Source organism: Barbatula barbatula, assembly GCF_947034865.1.
Source record: "Barbatula barbatula genome assembly, chromosome: 20".
Classification (NCBI taxonomy): Eukaryota; Metazoa; Chordata; class Actinopteri; order Cypriniformes; family Nemacheilidae; genus Barbatula; species Barbatula barbatula.
Window position 1 is genome coordinate 9,098,072 of NC_136783.1, and position 16,310 is coordinate 9,114,381.

The window sequence follows — 16,310 nt, forward strand, 5'->3', positions numbered from 1 at the left end:
ACTGGAAGTATTCCCTCCAGTGAAAGTAGCTATAAAGACCCCGAGACAACCATACCAGAGGATCAAAACATTTTATTAACAGAATATTGTTGAATGTTTGCTTTGTTTTCTAAGTAAAATCCACATATTTACTGATACGTTGTTCTGATAATGTTCTCATCTTTAAAAGACTCTTCACATGCACACACCGATCTTTATACATTAAGCTATACACATCCGACAGTACCTTTAAATAAGTTAACCTAGACTTCAATTCTACCTCAATTTTAAGTATCCGGAAATATTGATTACATTATCGTAACAGGACGGTTTCACCACATTTAAAAGTTACATTTATCATTTTATTTAGAAATATACTTCATTAATGTCTAATTATTTATGATGAACAAAAAGTTGCTTAGGCAGTCTCTTTTGTAGGCAGTCTCTTTTTTTTAACATGCTACGGTATCGACATTTTTAGGCTGTTACGGTAATGAGTTTTTAAGGTCTTTTTGCTTTTATGCCTTCATTTTGACAGGACAGTAGGAATTCTGACATGAAAGTACTGGGTGGAGGGAGGGGCGCAGGATCTTCACAGGACCTCGAGCCCGGATTCGAACTCGGGTCGCCGGAGGCACAGTTACTCCATATGTCAGCTCTGACTGCAGTCTTACGTGGAAACAAATAGTTTAAAAACGTGTAAAAGTTTTCAAATGAATGCTTCTAAACATATCAGACATTGTCTTAATGCCTAAAAATGAAATTTGATTGATGCTAATATTGAACAATATGTTTGACATCTTGTTTCATTCAGTGTTTTGTCTGATTTGTACCCTGCATCTTATATTTTAATGGTTTGATCTACCCTCAAGGGGCATTAATAGCAAATATTGTACAAAAATGTCCCCCAAAACATCCCTTTTGGCCCACTGCTGGATGTCTACCATCAAACCATAGATGAGCATTACAGGTCAAACGGTGTATTAAATAGCATCATCACCACATCGACCTCAAGTTCTGCCTCACCTGACTGGTGTGAAGCCAATATTTGAACTTCTGTCGACGGCGGATACGCGGCAGAACCAGGCGATAGAAGGCATGTTCTCCCGCCAGGGTGAGTAAGGCTCCGGTCACGCCCACACACAATAAAAGAAACAGCCCTGAGAAGTGACGAATGCCCATCTGCAACGTCTGAAGTGACACATAAAATACAAGTGTGATTATGCTTCATTATATTACATTATGAGCCATATTAACTATAATTATCGAATCAGTCATTCTCTCCAAAGGGAGAAAACTCCAGTGTGAGTCATAATGTGAGTCATTAAAGCAATATAGTTAAAGGTAAATGAATTAAGACTTTCTCCTAACCCTGTTTAATATGCAAGGACGCCTATAAGCCATCTGTAAGAGAAGAGCAAACTCTGTGGCGCTTTCAACACATAGCTGTGTTTGTGCGATGTTATGATGTTATAGCTCACTTTGAGGGTCCTGTGTTCTTTTGATCTGAGGCCTGTGCCCACCTCTTGTAATTCTCATTGAGTAGAATGGAAAAATACACAATCTGCTTTCTCCAGGTTTAAACACATCAGGACTGACAATACTTGCACACAAGAGGGCAGTACAATCCTGCCCTGAAATTTCATCAGTCACGTAAGATTAAACTGTCTCTGGTGTAAATTTTAATGGAGAATTTGATGGATCTAATTCTTAAAAGGATGTTTATTTAGACAGAAGAGCAGTTTTATGAATGACTTCATTCTATTTAATAAGATGTAAAGGGATAGTTCATCCAAAATGAAAATGACTTCATTCTGCGGAACACAAAAGAAGATATTTTGAAGAATGTTGGTGACCGAACAACACCGACCCCCACTGACTTCCATTGGACCCATTGACATCCATTGTATACAAAATCTTTTGTTCTTACACTACATCATAAATACAGATTCCTTGTAGTCAAAATGCAAAACTTTAATAACTACTAAATAAATACTATATCAAAGCTTACAACTAAATGTTTTTCATTGGATTTCCCCTCAAAACTGTAAATAAAACTGGTTAAAAAATCAATAGTGTAAGTTACTATACAGACCATGAGACTTTTTGCAAGTTTGGGAAACCTTTTTGAAAATGTAATATTTATGCAATTCCTCTTGGTGTGGCTGGAGGCACACAGATAACACACTTTAATGTGATATTAACCTTTAATGAACTGGACTGTTAACTTTTTCACAGGGAGTCTGTCAACCAAGGCAGTGATTTTTTGAGGTTAAAAGAAATGATATAAATGAGCCTTTTTTAAATTTTCATCCGTTTGTTTTGATCGCAGGCGATGAGTGAGTGAAAGAGGCAGAGGATTTTGATCTGCAAGAGAGCGCTTGCAAATTCTTAAAACAAACAGATTCATTGCGAATTTTCTAATTCTGGTCAAAAACACGGCATTCTGGGAAATAACACTTTCTATTAGCTTTAACCACCGAGACAATATGTTTAGTTGTTGGGTTGATTCAGTACCCGGTATTTCTAGCGACGGCTTTAAGCATCCCACAACGCATTGTCCTCATGTTCTCATCCTCATGTGATGCCACAAGAGCACCACAGATTTGAAATGGAAATGAGGAATAATCTTTTCTGCCCAGGCAATGGTAATTTTCCCCCTGAAATTAAGAAGAGACGGAAAAACATGCCCCGCTGCAAGTTGGGTTAGCTCTATAAAAATCTGTGTCGGGAGAGAAAGGGGATAGTTTGGCCTCAAAAAATCATCATTGCTTAGACGGATGTCAAAAAGCCTCATGCACGCAGCCGCCAGCCTATCAGCATGCTCCAAAAGTGTCATTTACTCAGGAATCTTCTGAGGGATTTTTCAGATCCAACACAACTCTGACAGCAGCAGAGATAATAAGTTAGTGAAGGTACTGAGCCAGATCAATATGTACAAAGAATCGAAGCCTTCCTTCTCTCAGGGGTAAAGCAAACGGCACTTACATCAGCCTGGCAGACTCAAAGAGGCTCTGTGGATGTGATCAACATCTGAGATCTCTATTACACAGAATGACAGCGATAGTTTCATTGCCGTAATTGTATTAATAAGATATATGAAAGGATGGCGTCGTAAGCTCCGCCCCAAGAGCTTTGCTTGATTGGATAAAACATTTAGTTATGAATTACAGAGTAATGCCATCTAGTCAGTCTGGAGATTTGGGTATATGTGCACCACCATAATGAAGGTCAATATTTATAATTTACATCTGTGATGGCAGCGGCACACGTGGGAACACATACAGAAACTTTCCATGCACATTTCTGGATATTTATTTAATTGAAAACCTTGTTCTTTTCATTTTCACAAGAGAAGATATTTAGAGAAATGTCTCTGTGGTTTTGTGTTTATACTATGGAAGTCAATGGGGGCCAATGTTGCTTGGTCAAAATATCTTCTTTAAAATACTGTCTTTCTTATGCAGGACACAAAAGAAGATAGTCAAACAGGTTTGAAATTACACGAGGGTATGACAGAATTTCTGCTCTTTCTAAAATATCAATGATCTATGGTATAATGTAAGTAGTTTTAAATAAAATGTATTAAATTTTAAGACTGAAGTGTGTGTGCATAACATACTTCATTCGTCTTGATGAAATCACAAACCCACACAGTTTTTCGATCTTATACCTCATATGTATGAGATGTGAAACTGCAAACCATGCATGCATTACATGCTTCTAATCTGCTCAAAAGGATTGAAACAACAAGAATTAAGCTACTTAATATTCATCAATTCATTAATATTTAATCTGGTGTTTGAATAATTATAAAAAAGATACACAAGGAAATTCTGTTTTATCACTACATACCATTATTGATTTTTCACTTGATAATATACACTGGACGTGACCAGCGTGACATGACACGACACGACAAAAGACATTAGAAATGCATTAGAACGCATTATAATTGTACATTTTGTCCACACTGGATACGGCTCGGCACAGGTTGTCATGTCGCGTAAATCCTGCTCACCTCTGTTACAGCAAAGACTCTCTTCCCGCACGGCACCACTTTGTACCACTTATCGTGCAACATGTCCATGTAGCCGTCAGACTTGTAGCGGCTGATGAACTCTGATATATTGGAGGTGAGTGGTGAGTTTTGAGGCAGTCCGATACCATAACCTGAGGACAAAAAATCAGCCTGTTATAAATCTAGTCGCTCAGTCATCCAGACACAAGCATCGCATATACAAACAGCTAATGCTTCATTAAATAGGCTGTCCATAAAGTTACTTGTGTTATACATATAGATCAGCATCATTGTGTGCCCACTGAGCTGTAATAATGGCGTATGAAAGAAATGCATGACCAATAGGAAATGTCCTCATATTTCATGTTTTGACAATACAAGTTAAGTCAATAAATGGCGCCTGAAATATGCTGTTCTTGAATCGGTGGCTCTCAGACGGTTTTGCATGGCAACCCAGAATTTTATCGTAACCCAAAAGTTTGTTCTGTACTCTACACCTAAACTTTTGACCCCGCACTTCTCTTAAAATCTTCATTGCCGTTATGCTGATCTTGCATTTCATTGCATCCCTTTGATATAGCCAATGAAACACTGAGATTCGATTTAAAAAATAAAATGATATCATATAGGACTAGAAAAAATCAACCTGGGACAAGAATAGATTGTGATGGCAGAACACGGCCAAAAATGTAAAAGCAAGGACAAAAACGCAGAGATTTGAATGATGTCGTGACTTGTGACAGAAGGAGGCGTGTCTCTCTGGAATACCTCACAGGTGAGTTACGATGTGGGCGGGGCGTTTGAGTCCTATCACTGATAAGTCACGTCACGAATCTCATTCAATCAACACACATGTGGGAGATGAATTGACATTAGAAATGAGATGACAGGCATGTGATAATGAACACAGAGAGGAGTAGGAAATGTCTGATTATACTGAATCCCCAATTACTGAATTAGTCGATCCGTCCAGCTGAAATGAAAAGATTATTGCCTGGCCAAAATATAGGGAAATATGAAATATAGAGTATAAATATAAAGAGCAAATATAATATTAGGAGCCATCAGTGGGCTGTTTTTCCTCAAGCTCTCTGCAGTAAATCTGTCACTCAACAGCCCCCGCTGGCCCCTAACTGGCTGACAGATCACTGGTATTCAATTGTTGACATCTACGCATTTCATCACTGCCAAGCTGCAACAAGAACACAAAATGCACTCGCGCACACACACACGCACACACACACACACAGATGTAATGACAGATGCCCGTCAGTACATTGATACAATATGGCATACATACAAAACAGATTCAGGCCAAAAGTCCAATAGAGACCATGACTGAAAATGCTTATTTTTTGCCTTTTCTATTATTTTTAAATGATTAATTATATTATTAGTATAACAAATTCAGCAAAGTTTCAAATGTCTTTGTATATGCTTTGCCTCCCTGTTGTTTTAATGACGGCAACACTTGAGCTTGAACTCCAGAAGTTGCAAAACCTGATGATCCATATTATCCCAGAGTGATTTGAGAACGTTTTAAAAAGCATTCTTTGTGCTTCAATGGAAAAGGAAATCTGACCTTTTCTACAAAGGCGTTAACATGGTCCATGTCACAAATTTACATTTAAAATACTTTAAAATCTCAAAGAAATTATTTTGAGAGACATTTTTTTTATCAATTTTTCTTTAATTATTGTTAAGAATCCTTGAAAGGTTCTGCCTATTTCTAGTTATAAATTACATATTTTCAATCATTTTTTATCTATTTATCAGGGACAATGGACAGTCAATGACTGCCCCAGAATAAGCTATAGGATCAAGTTCATCTGCAGTCCCTGGGCAGGAATTCTAATACAAATTACAGCTATTACGTGCATCCTTCAGTAATAAAAGCTCATATAACACCAAATACACCAGATAAACAAATACATTATAATTGGACGTTATCATATAAAGCTAATAAATCCAGTATAAAATATATGTAAAAATATAGTCATCAAAGCCATACCAAAAACACAATAAAAACAATATTCAATGACCGAACTTGGCTCATTTTTAACCATAGTTTTAAGTTAAGCTTAAATTGTGCAAAAGTAGGACATTGTCTTATATTAATTGGTTGGGCGGTTCCAGCCAACAGATGCTCTTACAGAAAAAGCTGAACGACCAAAGTTAGTACCTCTATACTTCACTTCAGTCGCCTCTTGAAGAAGATTGTGTTTTTCTTACATTTACATTACAATTTCCTTACAGGAAAAAAACACATCAATGGTGTGTTTTACATTCGATCAGAAGTGCCCAAAAGAATTTTAAATGTGCAAAAAAGTTCAAAAGTTATTGTATTAATGTGTTAACCTTGATTTTTATCACAGTTTTCATGTGTCATGCTGTCAGTCTTTCACATTGCTGTTGGATGACTTTATGATTTTGTTGAAATTCAACATACACTAGATTGGAATGGCCACAATACATCTAAAAATGCTGATTCCCAAAAAGTCTGTGATGTATTCATCTCTAATTTTTATATACTAAGGACATCATCAACGTCTCAAAATCCTCACTGACGTTCTGCCTTTTTAAAAAACGTGCTGCCCATGCAGCGTTGGGTCTACAGGCACAAACCTAAACATTTTGGGTTGAAACAACCCAGCATGCCGTTAATTTATAACCCAACGGTTGTGTTAGTACCTTTTTGACCCAACAGTGGGTTAAAAATAACCCAGCATTTTTTTAAGTATAGAGCAATTTGATATTGAAAAGCATTGTGCACAGTTTGTGGGCATAATAAAAGCACAAGACCTGTCTGATCAATTACAGCAGACGCATGAGAGGGTGCTTATTAATCTATATAAACATGCAGGATATTGTCCTGCGCTGACACATGTCACGACACCGAGGAGCAGAACACGCTGAGGGGGAATGAATGGACATGAGAAATGAAACAACAGGCATATGGTAATTAACACAGAGAATAGGAGGGCGTGAGCTCAATTAGCCCTGACGCCCAGCTGAGGGTCACGTCTGGAAATGAAGAAACCATACACTGAAACACAATTATTTCATCCAATTTTGCTGAACTCCTCTTTCCTCCAGCAAAGGTTTCCCTCTTGCCTTAAGGAAACATCTGGCAGCTCAGGAAAACAGGCCAGACTTGCATTTAAATTGGCCTCTACTGCTAAAATGCATGACAGCAGGAGAGATCGCAGCAAGGCCAGCTTGAGTTCTGCTTGTCAGCTGTGGATTTGTCAATAATATAGTTGGAATATATAGAAATATAGTTGGGATATTTCGTAAACAATTGTAACTGTCCTTTAGTCACTCAAGCCGGGTCAGTGAATGTGACACGATTTTGGTCATATCCAACGCATAATCCCATCAAATTCTGACAGATCTACCTCTTGTTTACAAATATGTCCTTAAAGGTACACGAACAAACTCTGCCAGCAAATATGACTGAGTTGGTCTATCTATTAGCATTTCTCTCCAAAGGAGATTTTGTTTGTAAACCACATGAGCCTTAAAGGGATTGTTCAACCAAAAATGAAATTCGCTCATCATTTACTCACCTTCTGCAGAACACAAAAATATATTTTGAAGAATGTTGGTAACCACACAACAGCGTTACCCATTGACTTGCATTGGTTGTGTGTCCATGCAATAGAAGTGAATGGGTGCCGCTGCTTTTCAGTTACCATTCTTCAGAATATCTTCTTTTGTGTTCTACAGAAGAAAAAACGTCATAAAGGTTTGAAATGAGTAAATGATGACAGAATCTTCATTTGTGGGTGAACTATCCCTCTAAATGTCTTGTGACTAGCCACTCCATAAGCTGTAAATGTGTCTTACCTTCAATAGCGAAGGGTTTACCGACCGTTAGCATCTTGCAGTCGGCATCAATCGACACCTCGTAGTCCAGCAGGGCTTTGTCCATGATAAACGCATCAAGCTGAGGCGGATCTGTCCTTCACAACAGAAAAAGAGGAGGGGTTACAAATCTGCACAGACAAACAGGCACAATACAATCTGTCTCATTCAACATGCACGGTGCGGTTTTCAGAAGTCTGATGGTGTGCAAATGGAGATCAAAAATGTTCTGTTGATCACAAAAGAAGAATGTAGGAAAGAAAACAGTTCTGGGGCACTTTTAACTACCGTTGTCATTTTTCCTACTATGGTAGTCAATGGTGGCCAAGAACTGTTTGGTTACAAGCATTCGTCCAAATATCTTTCTATGTGTTTATCAGAACAAAGACATTTTTATAGGTTTGGGACAACTCGAGAGTGAGTAAATTAAGATTATTAGGTAAAATGCCCCTAAAGTTTAGCAAGTACAGGTCGTGGCTGGTAAGAAACCACTTGTTTACACATATATTCAGTCAGTTTACTCCTAATCTCTTTCATCAAAAAGATTATTGCTGTTTTACCATCAGCGGTCCAATTCATGAGACTTCTGAAGTCGGAAGCTCTTGGAATCCGGGCTGCATACACAGCTGCATATAAACACCATCTCAGGGCAAAAATAGCAAGTGTGCAGCACACATTTGAAAGTCAAGTGTCTAGAAATGAATTCGCTTTGCCGCTTTGTTCGTGTTGGACATGTGGTCACTGATACCTCTGATCTTCTTCTTAAAAAAAAGGATTTAAATGTTTTCAGCCAATTGGAATTTTTCACGGAGCTTCGACTCTTTTGAAAGAGAGAGTCACTTTTAAGTCCTTCGTCCAATTACATTTTAAATGATACATGCAGAAATATAAACGGAAGCAAGTGTGACTTCCTACCGTATGATTTCAAGCTTGATTTTACCTTCTGTCGTACAGAATCAAACCTTTACTAGACAATTATTGAAGGAAATGAGATGCGGCGCCTTACATATTCTTCATATTTCTGATGTTCTTCTCGATTCATCTCTGCCTTGAGGTAATGCGAGGTTAGAAGTCTGAAAGTCGTTTGCATAGTTTGCTTTTATGGAAAAAGCCTCCTAATTAGACTTTGATAAACAACACACAGAAATGTTTTACCGTCTTTCTCTGCCTCTCTCTTTTTCTTGCTCTCTGTCATGGCCCAAAATAAATACAAATATAAATAAACAAACAAAAACATGCACTTCACAATTTGGTATGTGTGACAGACTGTGGCAACGCAGCTGGGAGGAAATAACAAAAGGCCCCTCTCGGCAGGCAGCACTGTGGGGAATCTTAAAAAAGTACGGCAAGAGACAATTCTTCAGGCCCACAGCTCATTTTAATGACACAGTTTTCAAAAAGCGAATTCATTGGCAGAAGTATTGACACCTGTTGGCCGTCGACTAGGGGAGTCACCAGGAGCAATATTTTTTAAGATTTGCATTTCCTGGATTATTGATCACTGCTGAAATGAAAGCTCCACATGTAGAATTAATGCCACGCTAGTAGTGTTTGGCAGTATACCATGTGCACGGGCACTTGCCACCATCTGCTAGCTAGTCTCTTGTTTTTTGTGAATTGATCTCTTACTTGAGAGTGGCAACACCATCAGGCGTGGTAGGCTTGTTGAATTTCTTCATGTACTCGTGCATCTCAGGAAAACTCTTTTTCATGTAGTCCTCCGCGCTGCTTTCCCGAACAGTGCCAAATCGGAATCCCTGAGATGGGTGATGGAGCTGAGGCCAAGGGCAAGCAACATTTTAGATTACAGAGTAGCACACAAACATTTCATATAATTGCTGCAAATCATTAATGCTTAGCCTTCTCTTAAAGAGGTCATGACGCTTTGCTTTGAAATGAAAGTGTTTGATGTTAACATTCTGTACATTAAGTAATTTAGGAGATGCTTTTATCCAAAGTGACTTATAAATGAGGCAAATCAAAAGCAATTTATAATATAGGAGTCAACAATATTCGCAGTGCCGCAATGCCACACCTCGAGAGCAAGTATAAGAGTGATTTCAAAGCGGTACAAAAGCTAGAATAGTTTTATTGCAGACAATAAAATAATATATTAAAGTATATTATATGTATATAATATATAATTATATTGATATATTATTTTAGAGATTCAGTGCTGGAAATGGCAGATTCACTGGGGGACTCTAGCTGTTGAAATATTTTATATTCTTTAAACGTTAAATGCCGAAAATCTACTATTTTATGTATGGAATCTGCATGGAGGCTATTAAGTGGATAAATGATGGAAATTCTCTGCATTCATCTCTGTACCCCCTTGAAATTCACTTCCTAGACTCCGCCCCATGTGCCCCCAAATTTTAGCCCCGTATTTATAATTATTGCAGATTTGTTATTAGATTTTCAATCTATTATTAAAAAAGTCTGTTTTTGTTGGTGTTGCCGTTTGAGGGCATTTATTATTTATTACGATTATATTATCACTTCACGTTTATTATGCCCCAAAGAAATTCCGATGACTAAATTATCACAATATATGCTTACTATCTAACGCTTGAATTCATCTTAATTTTGTTCATTTGTGTTTTATCTTTTTTGCTAATGGATTACACTCACAATGAGTGTAGTGAGGCAGAGAGAGATAGTTTAAATAGTAACCACTGGATATTAAGGCAAAAGTTTGATTAAGTGTCAAACCATAACATGTTATCTTGATATTGCCAATACCGGTATTTTGTGACACCCCTAGTGTGCATTTGTTTGATCATTGTGAATAAGCCTTAAGATGAAGGGTTGAACTAAGATCTAGTAAGTTCTAGTCGAAGTTCTACACAGGAAATCCTTTGGGAAATACATATAAAATAATGACATGACCCTTTTAAAGACAATGTTAAAACAATACTGTCAGCAATTGTAACTGCATCTTCCAAATCAAACTACCACTTCTATGATCTCACCTTGGCATCATGTATTCCAGAGAGCTCTTCGAAGGTTTTTTCCCCAACCATGACTGCAGCCAGGTTTGCTGTGTAACTGGACAAAACCAGCAAACAAAATATGGCCCACAGGTTCATCAGAAAGCGTCCAGTCCAGCACTTGGGCGTTTTACTGGAGACGGTACGTCCGAAGAGGATGGCATAGCAGAGGTTGAGGGCTGATGAGTACGAGAACACCTTCACGCGGTTACGTCCATGAGGTGTCATGCCGAAGGGACTCTTCCATTCATATAGGGTGAGGAAGAGCGCTGTTATATGTAGAGCCACAAAGATGCCCATCCACATGGACCAATGCAGCGGCCACATGAAGGCTCCGATTGGTGCGGCCGTGTCTTTACTGCGTACCAGTATTCCCAAACTCGTTGAAAAGAACGGACTGGTGAAGTCTATCATTTTGCTGCGAGCCGAGTTAATACTGAAACTAGTGACGGCCATGTCGGCCACCCCGCTCAGCAAGTCGCCCACCAACCCTGTCCACTGTCCACCTTTCACTGCTCCATATTTCCCGTCCCCAACTATGTACAGGTCAAACTCAAAGTTCATGTCTTCTGCGAGCTTCTCCAGCAGGTCAATACAGTATCCATAGCAACATTTGCTGTAATCCGGCGGCAAGAAGGTGCTGTTACCTTGCGCTTGCTCTGAATACAAGTGGTCCAGGGTTTCCGAGCTATTGGTGCCTGCATCGAGGCAATATTGTCCAGCGGGACATTTCCCATCTTCATCTACCTCTCGAGTAAACACGAATGGATGTTCCACTAATGTTACCACACGCAGACGGCTCCCCGACACAGGAAAGCCTGCCCGCCATCTCCGGCCCTCCCTGCCCATTTGACTCTCAGTGCGGTGTTGAGGGGACGAGCCCTGCCACAGTCCCTGCTCCTCTACATCCAACCTACCGCCTTCCCAGCTTCCAACCGTCACCCACGTGGGCTGACCGACGGCATCACGCCGCAGGCTCCAAATGTGGACCCGCTGGGAGGTGAGTGCACGTGAAAGGTTCTGTTGAACGTGGACAGGGCCCGTCTGTCCGACAAAGGATGTGTTCGAGAGGAACCTGAGGGTGAGAGAGAACAAGAGTCAGCGCATGATTGACAGAGGGCTGCAAAATAATTCAAGGGGAACAAAGAATCCAGCATGTTCAGAAGTGGGAGGTAGGAGTACACAAGCAGGAGGCGGAAACAGGATTGGCCACAGGTTAAGACAGCTTTATCCGTCCTCGCAGCAATGCAGACAGTAAATATCACTGCGGCAGAGGGGGAAGGCCTGGGAGAGGGATTGCCTGACACGCTCTGGCACTCGTCACACCATAAACTACAGATGTTGCTTTCACAGAGCAATATATTTGATTGTGAAACCCCCTCCTACTTTAGAGAATTAGAGCCACTCAATTGGCAGGGCTGCGGCTCCGGTGCAGAGCTGGGGTCACTTAAGGAAATGCTTGACATTGAGCTTGGAATATATATAAAAGACATGACATTTGACTAATGCCGGTTAATGAAAAACTGTGGTGAGATGAGTAACGTGTAATTTGACCCTAAATCCATTTCCATAGGTTTTACCTGACCCAGAAGCAAAAGATGGGGGTCCACCTAAGCAAGCACCTGTTGTATTAGCAGATTAAAGGCTGATTCCCAGTTGACAAACATACTGATAAAGGTATAGCTTGAATCCACTCTAAGTCGCTTTGACCTAAAGTTTAAGTTTAAAAGAAAGTATTACTTTGAGGTTGCTTAAGTTTTCTGGGTGTGTTGCTAGGAAGCTGAAAGGTGGTTAATAGGGTGTTCCTGTTGGTTGCTTATTGCCTCAAGTAAATGCCCCAAAGTCTGATTTCCGTATATGATATTTTGGGATATTATTATATTATTAATTATGTTTTGCTTAAGAAAGTAAGTCATATACAGTACGCGCGTCTATGTTGGCATGAGAGAGAGTAAATTATGATATCAATTTCATTTGAGAGAACTATTCCTTTAAATAGATTATAATAACAATCCCCAAACCTGCACATGAAATATGAGCATTAAATACTAAGTTTATTATAATACTAGAGCAATAATATTTTGCAGGAATTCTCAGTAATTACAAAAGTCACCCACAGGAAACATCAGCTGTCACAAATAGGCCCATTACAACTAATACCATCTTCTCATTCCACCTCGAGCTATTACAAATGAGTTTAAATGTATTTACATTAAGATCGCACGGGACAATGAAAATTGTTAAAACAAAGCGCCCAGATTCTTTCGAACTGCTGATCTTTGTGTGTACGCAGCTTTGCACGCATGACCGTCCGCCTCTTTCAGCACGATTTGAGTCCGACTGGCAGATGTTCAGGCTCATCCTGTTGTGATGAGAGGCACTGGCTCCCCACACAGCCCGTTTTCACTTCTGTTTGCTCAGAGAGATATAGTGGTGTGTGGCAGCGTGCTGCCGTGATCCGCACCAAGCGTCGGGTCTGCATGGCAGGCCAGTGCCAAGTCTTTTGATAAGAGTGATCTCAGGGAAAGGCAACTGAGGGGAAGTCATAAATAAAGCTCAAAGCTCTAAAGCCTGTCTGCATTCCGGCTCAGTGTTGGGCAAACAAGAATAATTTTCCACAGCGTGAGAAAGTGTCCGTATGGCTGTCCTTAAACATGAGGCTAGCTAACTAGGACGTCTCGTCCAGATGTTAGAGAAAACAACAAAGTTGGCAGACTGTTTCTTTTGAAATTTGTCCAAATTTATTGACTACAGGTTTCGAGCAAAAAGCTTTTAACCATTTTTTTTGCTTTTTCACAGATTTTTCTGGTATACTACTACTACTACTACTTTTTGTCTTTTGTATGTGTGTAAGGGCTGTTCAATGATTAATCACAATTAATCGTAAGGTCTGTGTTAACATATTATATCTGTGCAGTGTGGGTATTTATTTTGTATATTTACACATTGTGTATGTACTGTATATATTTATGAAATATTTGCACGTATTAACAGTATTTGTTGAATTGAATTGAAATACACTGATATACGTATATCATTCAAATTATATACAAACATTTATTAATTTGTATATTTTCTTAAATATGTGTTTATAAATACAGAATGAATATGCACAGTGCACAGACATGTACAGTATTATTATAAATACGAACGTTTATTCTGGATGCGATAAATCGTTGATGTGTGTTTTTAGGATAAACATCAAAGCAATTCTTCATCTGGAAGTTTTTCACATGTTTAATCTGTGAAAATTATTATTAAGAATACAAAAAGGTTTTATCTATCTACAAAGTCAAATTGAAAAACTTCTTATAGAGTGAATCTGACATTTTATTCTTGCTAAATTGATATGTTTTTATTAATATTTCTATTTTATCATTAATGTATGCCATTCCCATTTATTTTTTAAAAAGCAAAACGGAAGGTAAATAAATGTATGTACACCCTGTTCCCGGTATAGCCTACCTCAATAAAATAGCAATGCACAATGCTTTCTGGACCATATTATTGCTTCAAATATATGAATCTTTCATTTTTTAGCTTGGGGTTCAGATGCTCTTGTGAAAGAAATTGAAGAGCTGAAGAATTGAAGAGGTCTTTTCTGCCTGCTGTCTTTTCTGAGTTCATTTCACAGCTGCCACTGATGTGTACAATATGACACATGACATAAGGCAAACAATGCACACTGTAAACACTGTAACAGTGGCCCTCTAGGAGGAACATCAGAGGAATTGGCTTTTTTCAAGAAAACATTCACTACCCTGCTATGAAGACCAGCATTATTTCAAAACTGGTCCATGCTGGTTTGTGCCGACTTACATCGCAATACAATAAACCAACAAAACCAGCTTTATAAGTGGGTTTGGTAGATTGAAAGAATATGCATTTACCTTGCAATGTACTGTCCTGACGAAGGCAACTCATGTTTGTTGGGTTTGTCGAAACAGTTCACCATGTTTTGAATAAGTGCTAGATCAGGCCGTACCACCGTCGCCGCTGTCACAGCTCGGTTGATAAGCTGCAGAGCATCACGAATATACAAGTGCAGCGGTTTGCGGTCTACCTCTCCATAGGCCAGCAGCCCTAAAGGCAGACCGATAGAATGAAGGGCATCCGGGCTTAAGGGATATCCCATAATCCAATGCACAGTGGGCAACGTCAACCCCAAATCATGCGTGCTGCGCAGAACGGACGAGACGCACTCCGGGTCGGCTCCAAAAAGCAGGACAGAAGCGGGCGGAGGATGGTCCTGATTAAAGTGCTCAGAAAGGAACTCTGATATGTTAGTCGTGTGAGGTGTGCTGTTGGAGAGGTTTAGGGTCGCCCGCAGGTGCCATTGTGAACCTCCCCAGCCAGAGTGGCCCTGAAGTTTCAAGAAGTCTAGAAGACCGGCATCCTCCCAGCCTTGGCAAAGCACGGCCATGCTCTCCTTCCAGCCGCTGTGCTGCAGAATGGACAAAAGCAAGTCCGCTAGCCCAGACGGCGGGATACGGGTGGTCATCTGCAGGTGGAAGCGGTTCTAAAGAAGACAGAAAGAGACTGTAAGACAACACGGTCATCGATTTAGAATAGATGAATGGCTGCTGTGAAAATGTTTGGAAAATTTGTGGATGTTTCACAAAGATGACAAGAATTTCATTGAAAAAATATAATTACAAATAAGATCTTTTATGTTTTAATTGTTCTTCTTAGGCATCCATTTAAAGACAAAGAAAAATGGAGATATCTGCTGATTTCTCCTGCCATTAAGATATTTATTCTAAACAAAAATACCTCACGAATCTCACACGTCTCCACACTATAGAGTTTACATTAATGCTGGCCACACTAGGCACACAATAAAATCACCAGTGCATGCAAAACAATACACAATGTTACAAACATAATAGACAGTGCACATTCTAATGTAATAAATATGCAAATTGGATACAAATTTTCAAACCAACAAAAATAAATCTATTGAATGAATGGTAAGTATAATTGATAATCTTTTCAGTGTGTGTGTGTGATCCCTGAGAATCAAACCCATGACCTAACACAATGATCAGCCAATTGGACTTCTTTTGGACAAGAACTAATTAAAGTGTCACATGATTTTGGAGGGGTCATGAGATTTTGTGGGAATTGGGATATTACACCTGTTCACCTGTCGTGGAATAGACATTTACATTTAGTCATTTAGCAGACGCTTTTATCCAAAGCGACTTACAGATGAGGAAACATTGGAAGCAATTATAACAACATAGGCAACCAAATACATAAGTGCATCAAACTAGTCCATTAAAGCCTAGCACAGTATAAAACGCTAATAGAGGAATAGAGAGGGTGAATGGGGAGTAAATGTACACTTTGTTGAACAGTAATAATAACGTCAATGATGTTTTTGTATGTCATCTGTTTGTCAAGTAATAAATGGAGGATCGGAAACAAATCCTTTTTTGCATGGATGA

The 16,310-nt window shown here is 39.2% G+C and overlaps 1 protein-coding gene across 1 annotated transcript in view; it reads right to left on the reverse strand.

Annotated features, from left to right (window-relative positions):
- The window catches only part of grin3bb (glutamate receptor, ionotropic, N-methyl-D-aspartate 3Bb), a gene marked incomplete at both ends in the record, with an annotated part of 51,172 nt that overhangs the window by 923 nt on the left and 33,939 nt on the right, over window positions 1–16,310 (reverse strand). Inside the window, 6 exons of the mRNA XM_079483683.1 lie at window positions 1,006–1,170; window positions 4,001–4,152; window positions 7,850–7,965; window positions 9,497–9,642; window positions 10,843–11,935; window positions 14,751–15,379. Of these exons, the coding sequence (XP_079339809.1) occupies window positions 1,006–1,170; window positions 4,001–4,152; window positions 7,850–7,965; window positions 9,497–9,642; window positions 10,843–11,935; window positions 14,751–15,379 (2,301 nt within the window). The remainder of the gene's footprint in view (window positions 1–1,005; window positions 1,171–4,000; window positions 4,153–7,849; window positions 7,966–9,496; window positions 9,643–10,842; window positions 11,936–14,750; window positions 15,380–16,310) is intronic.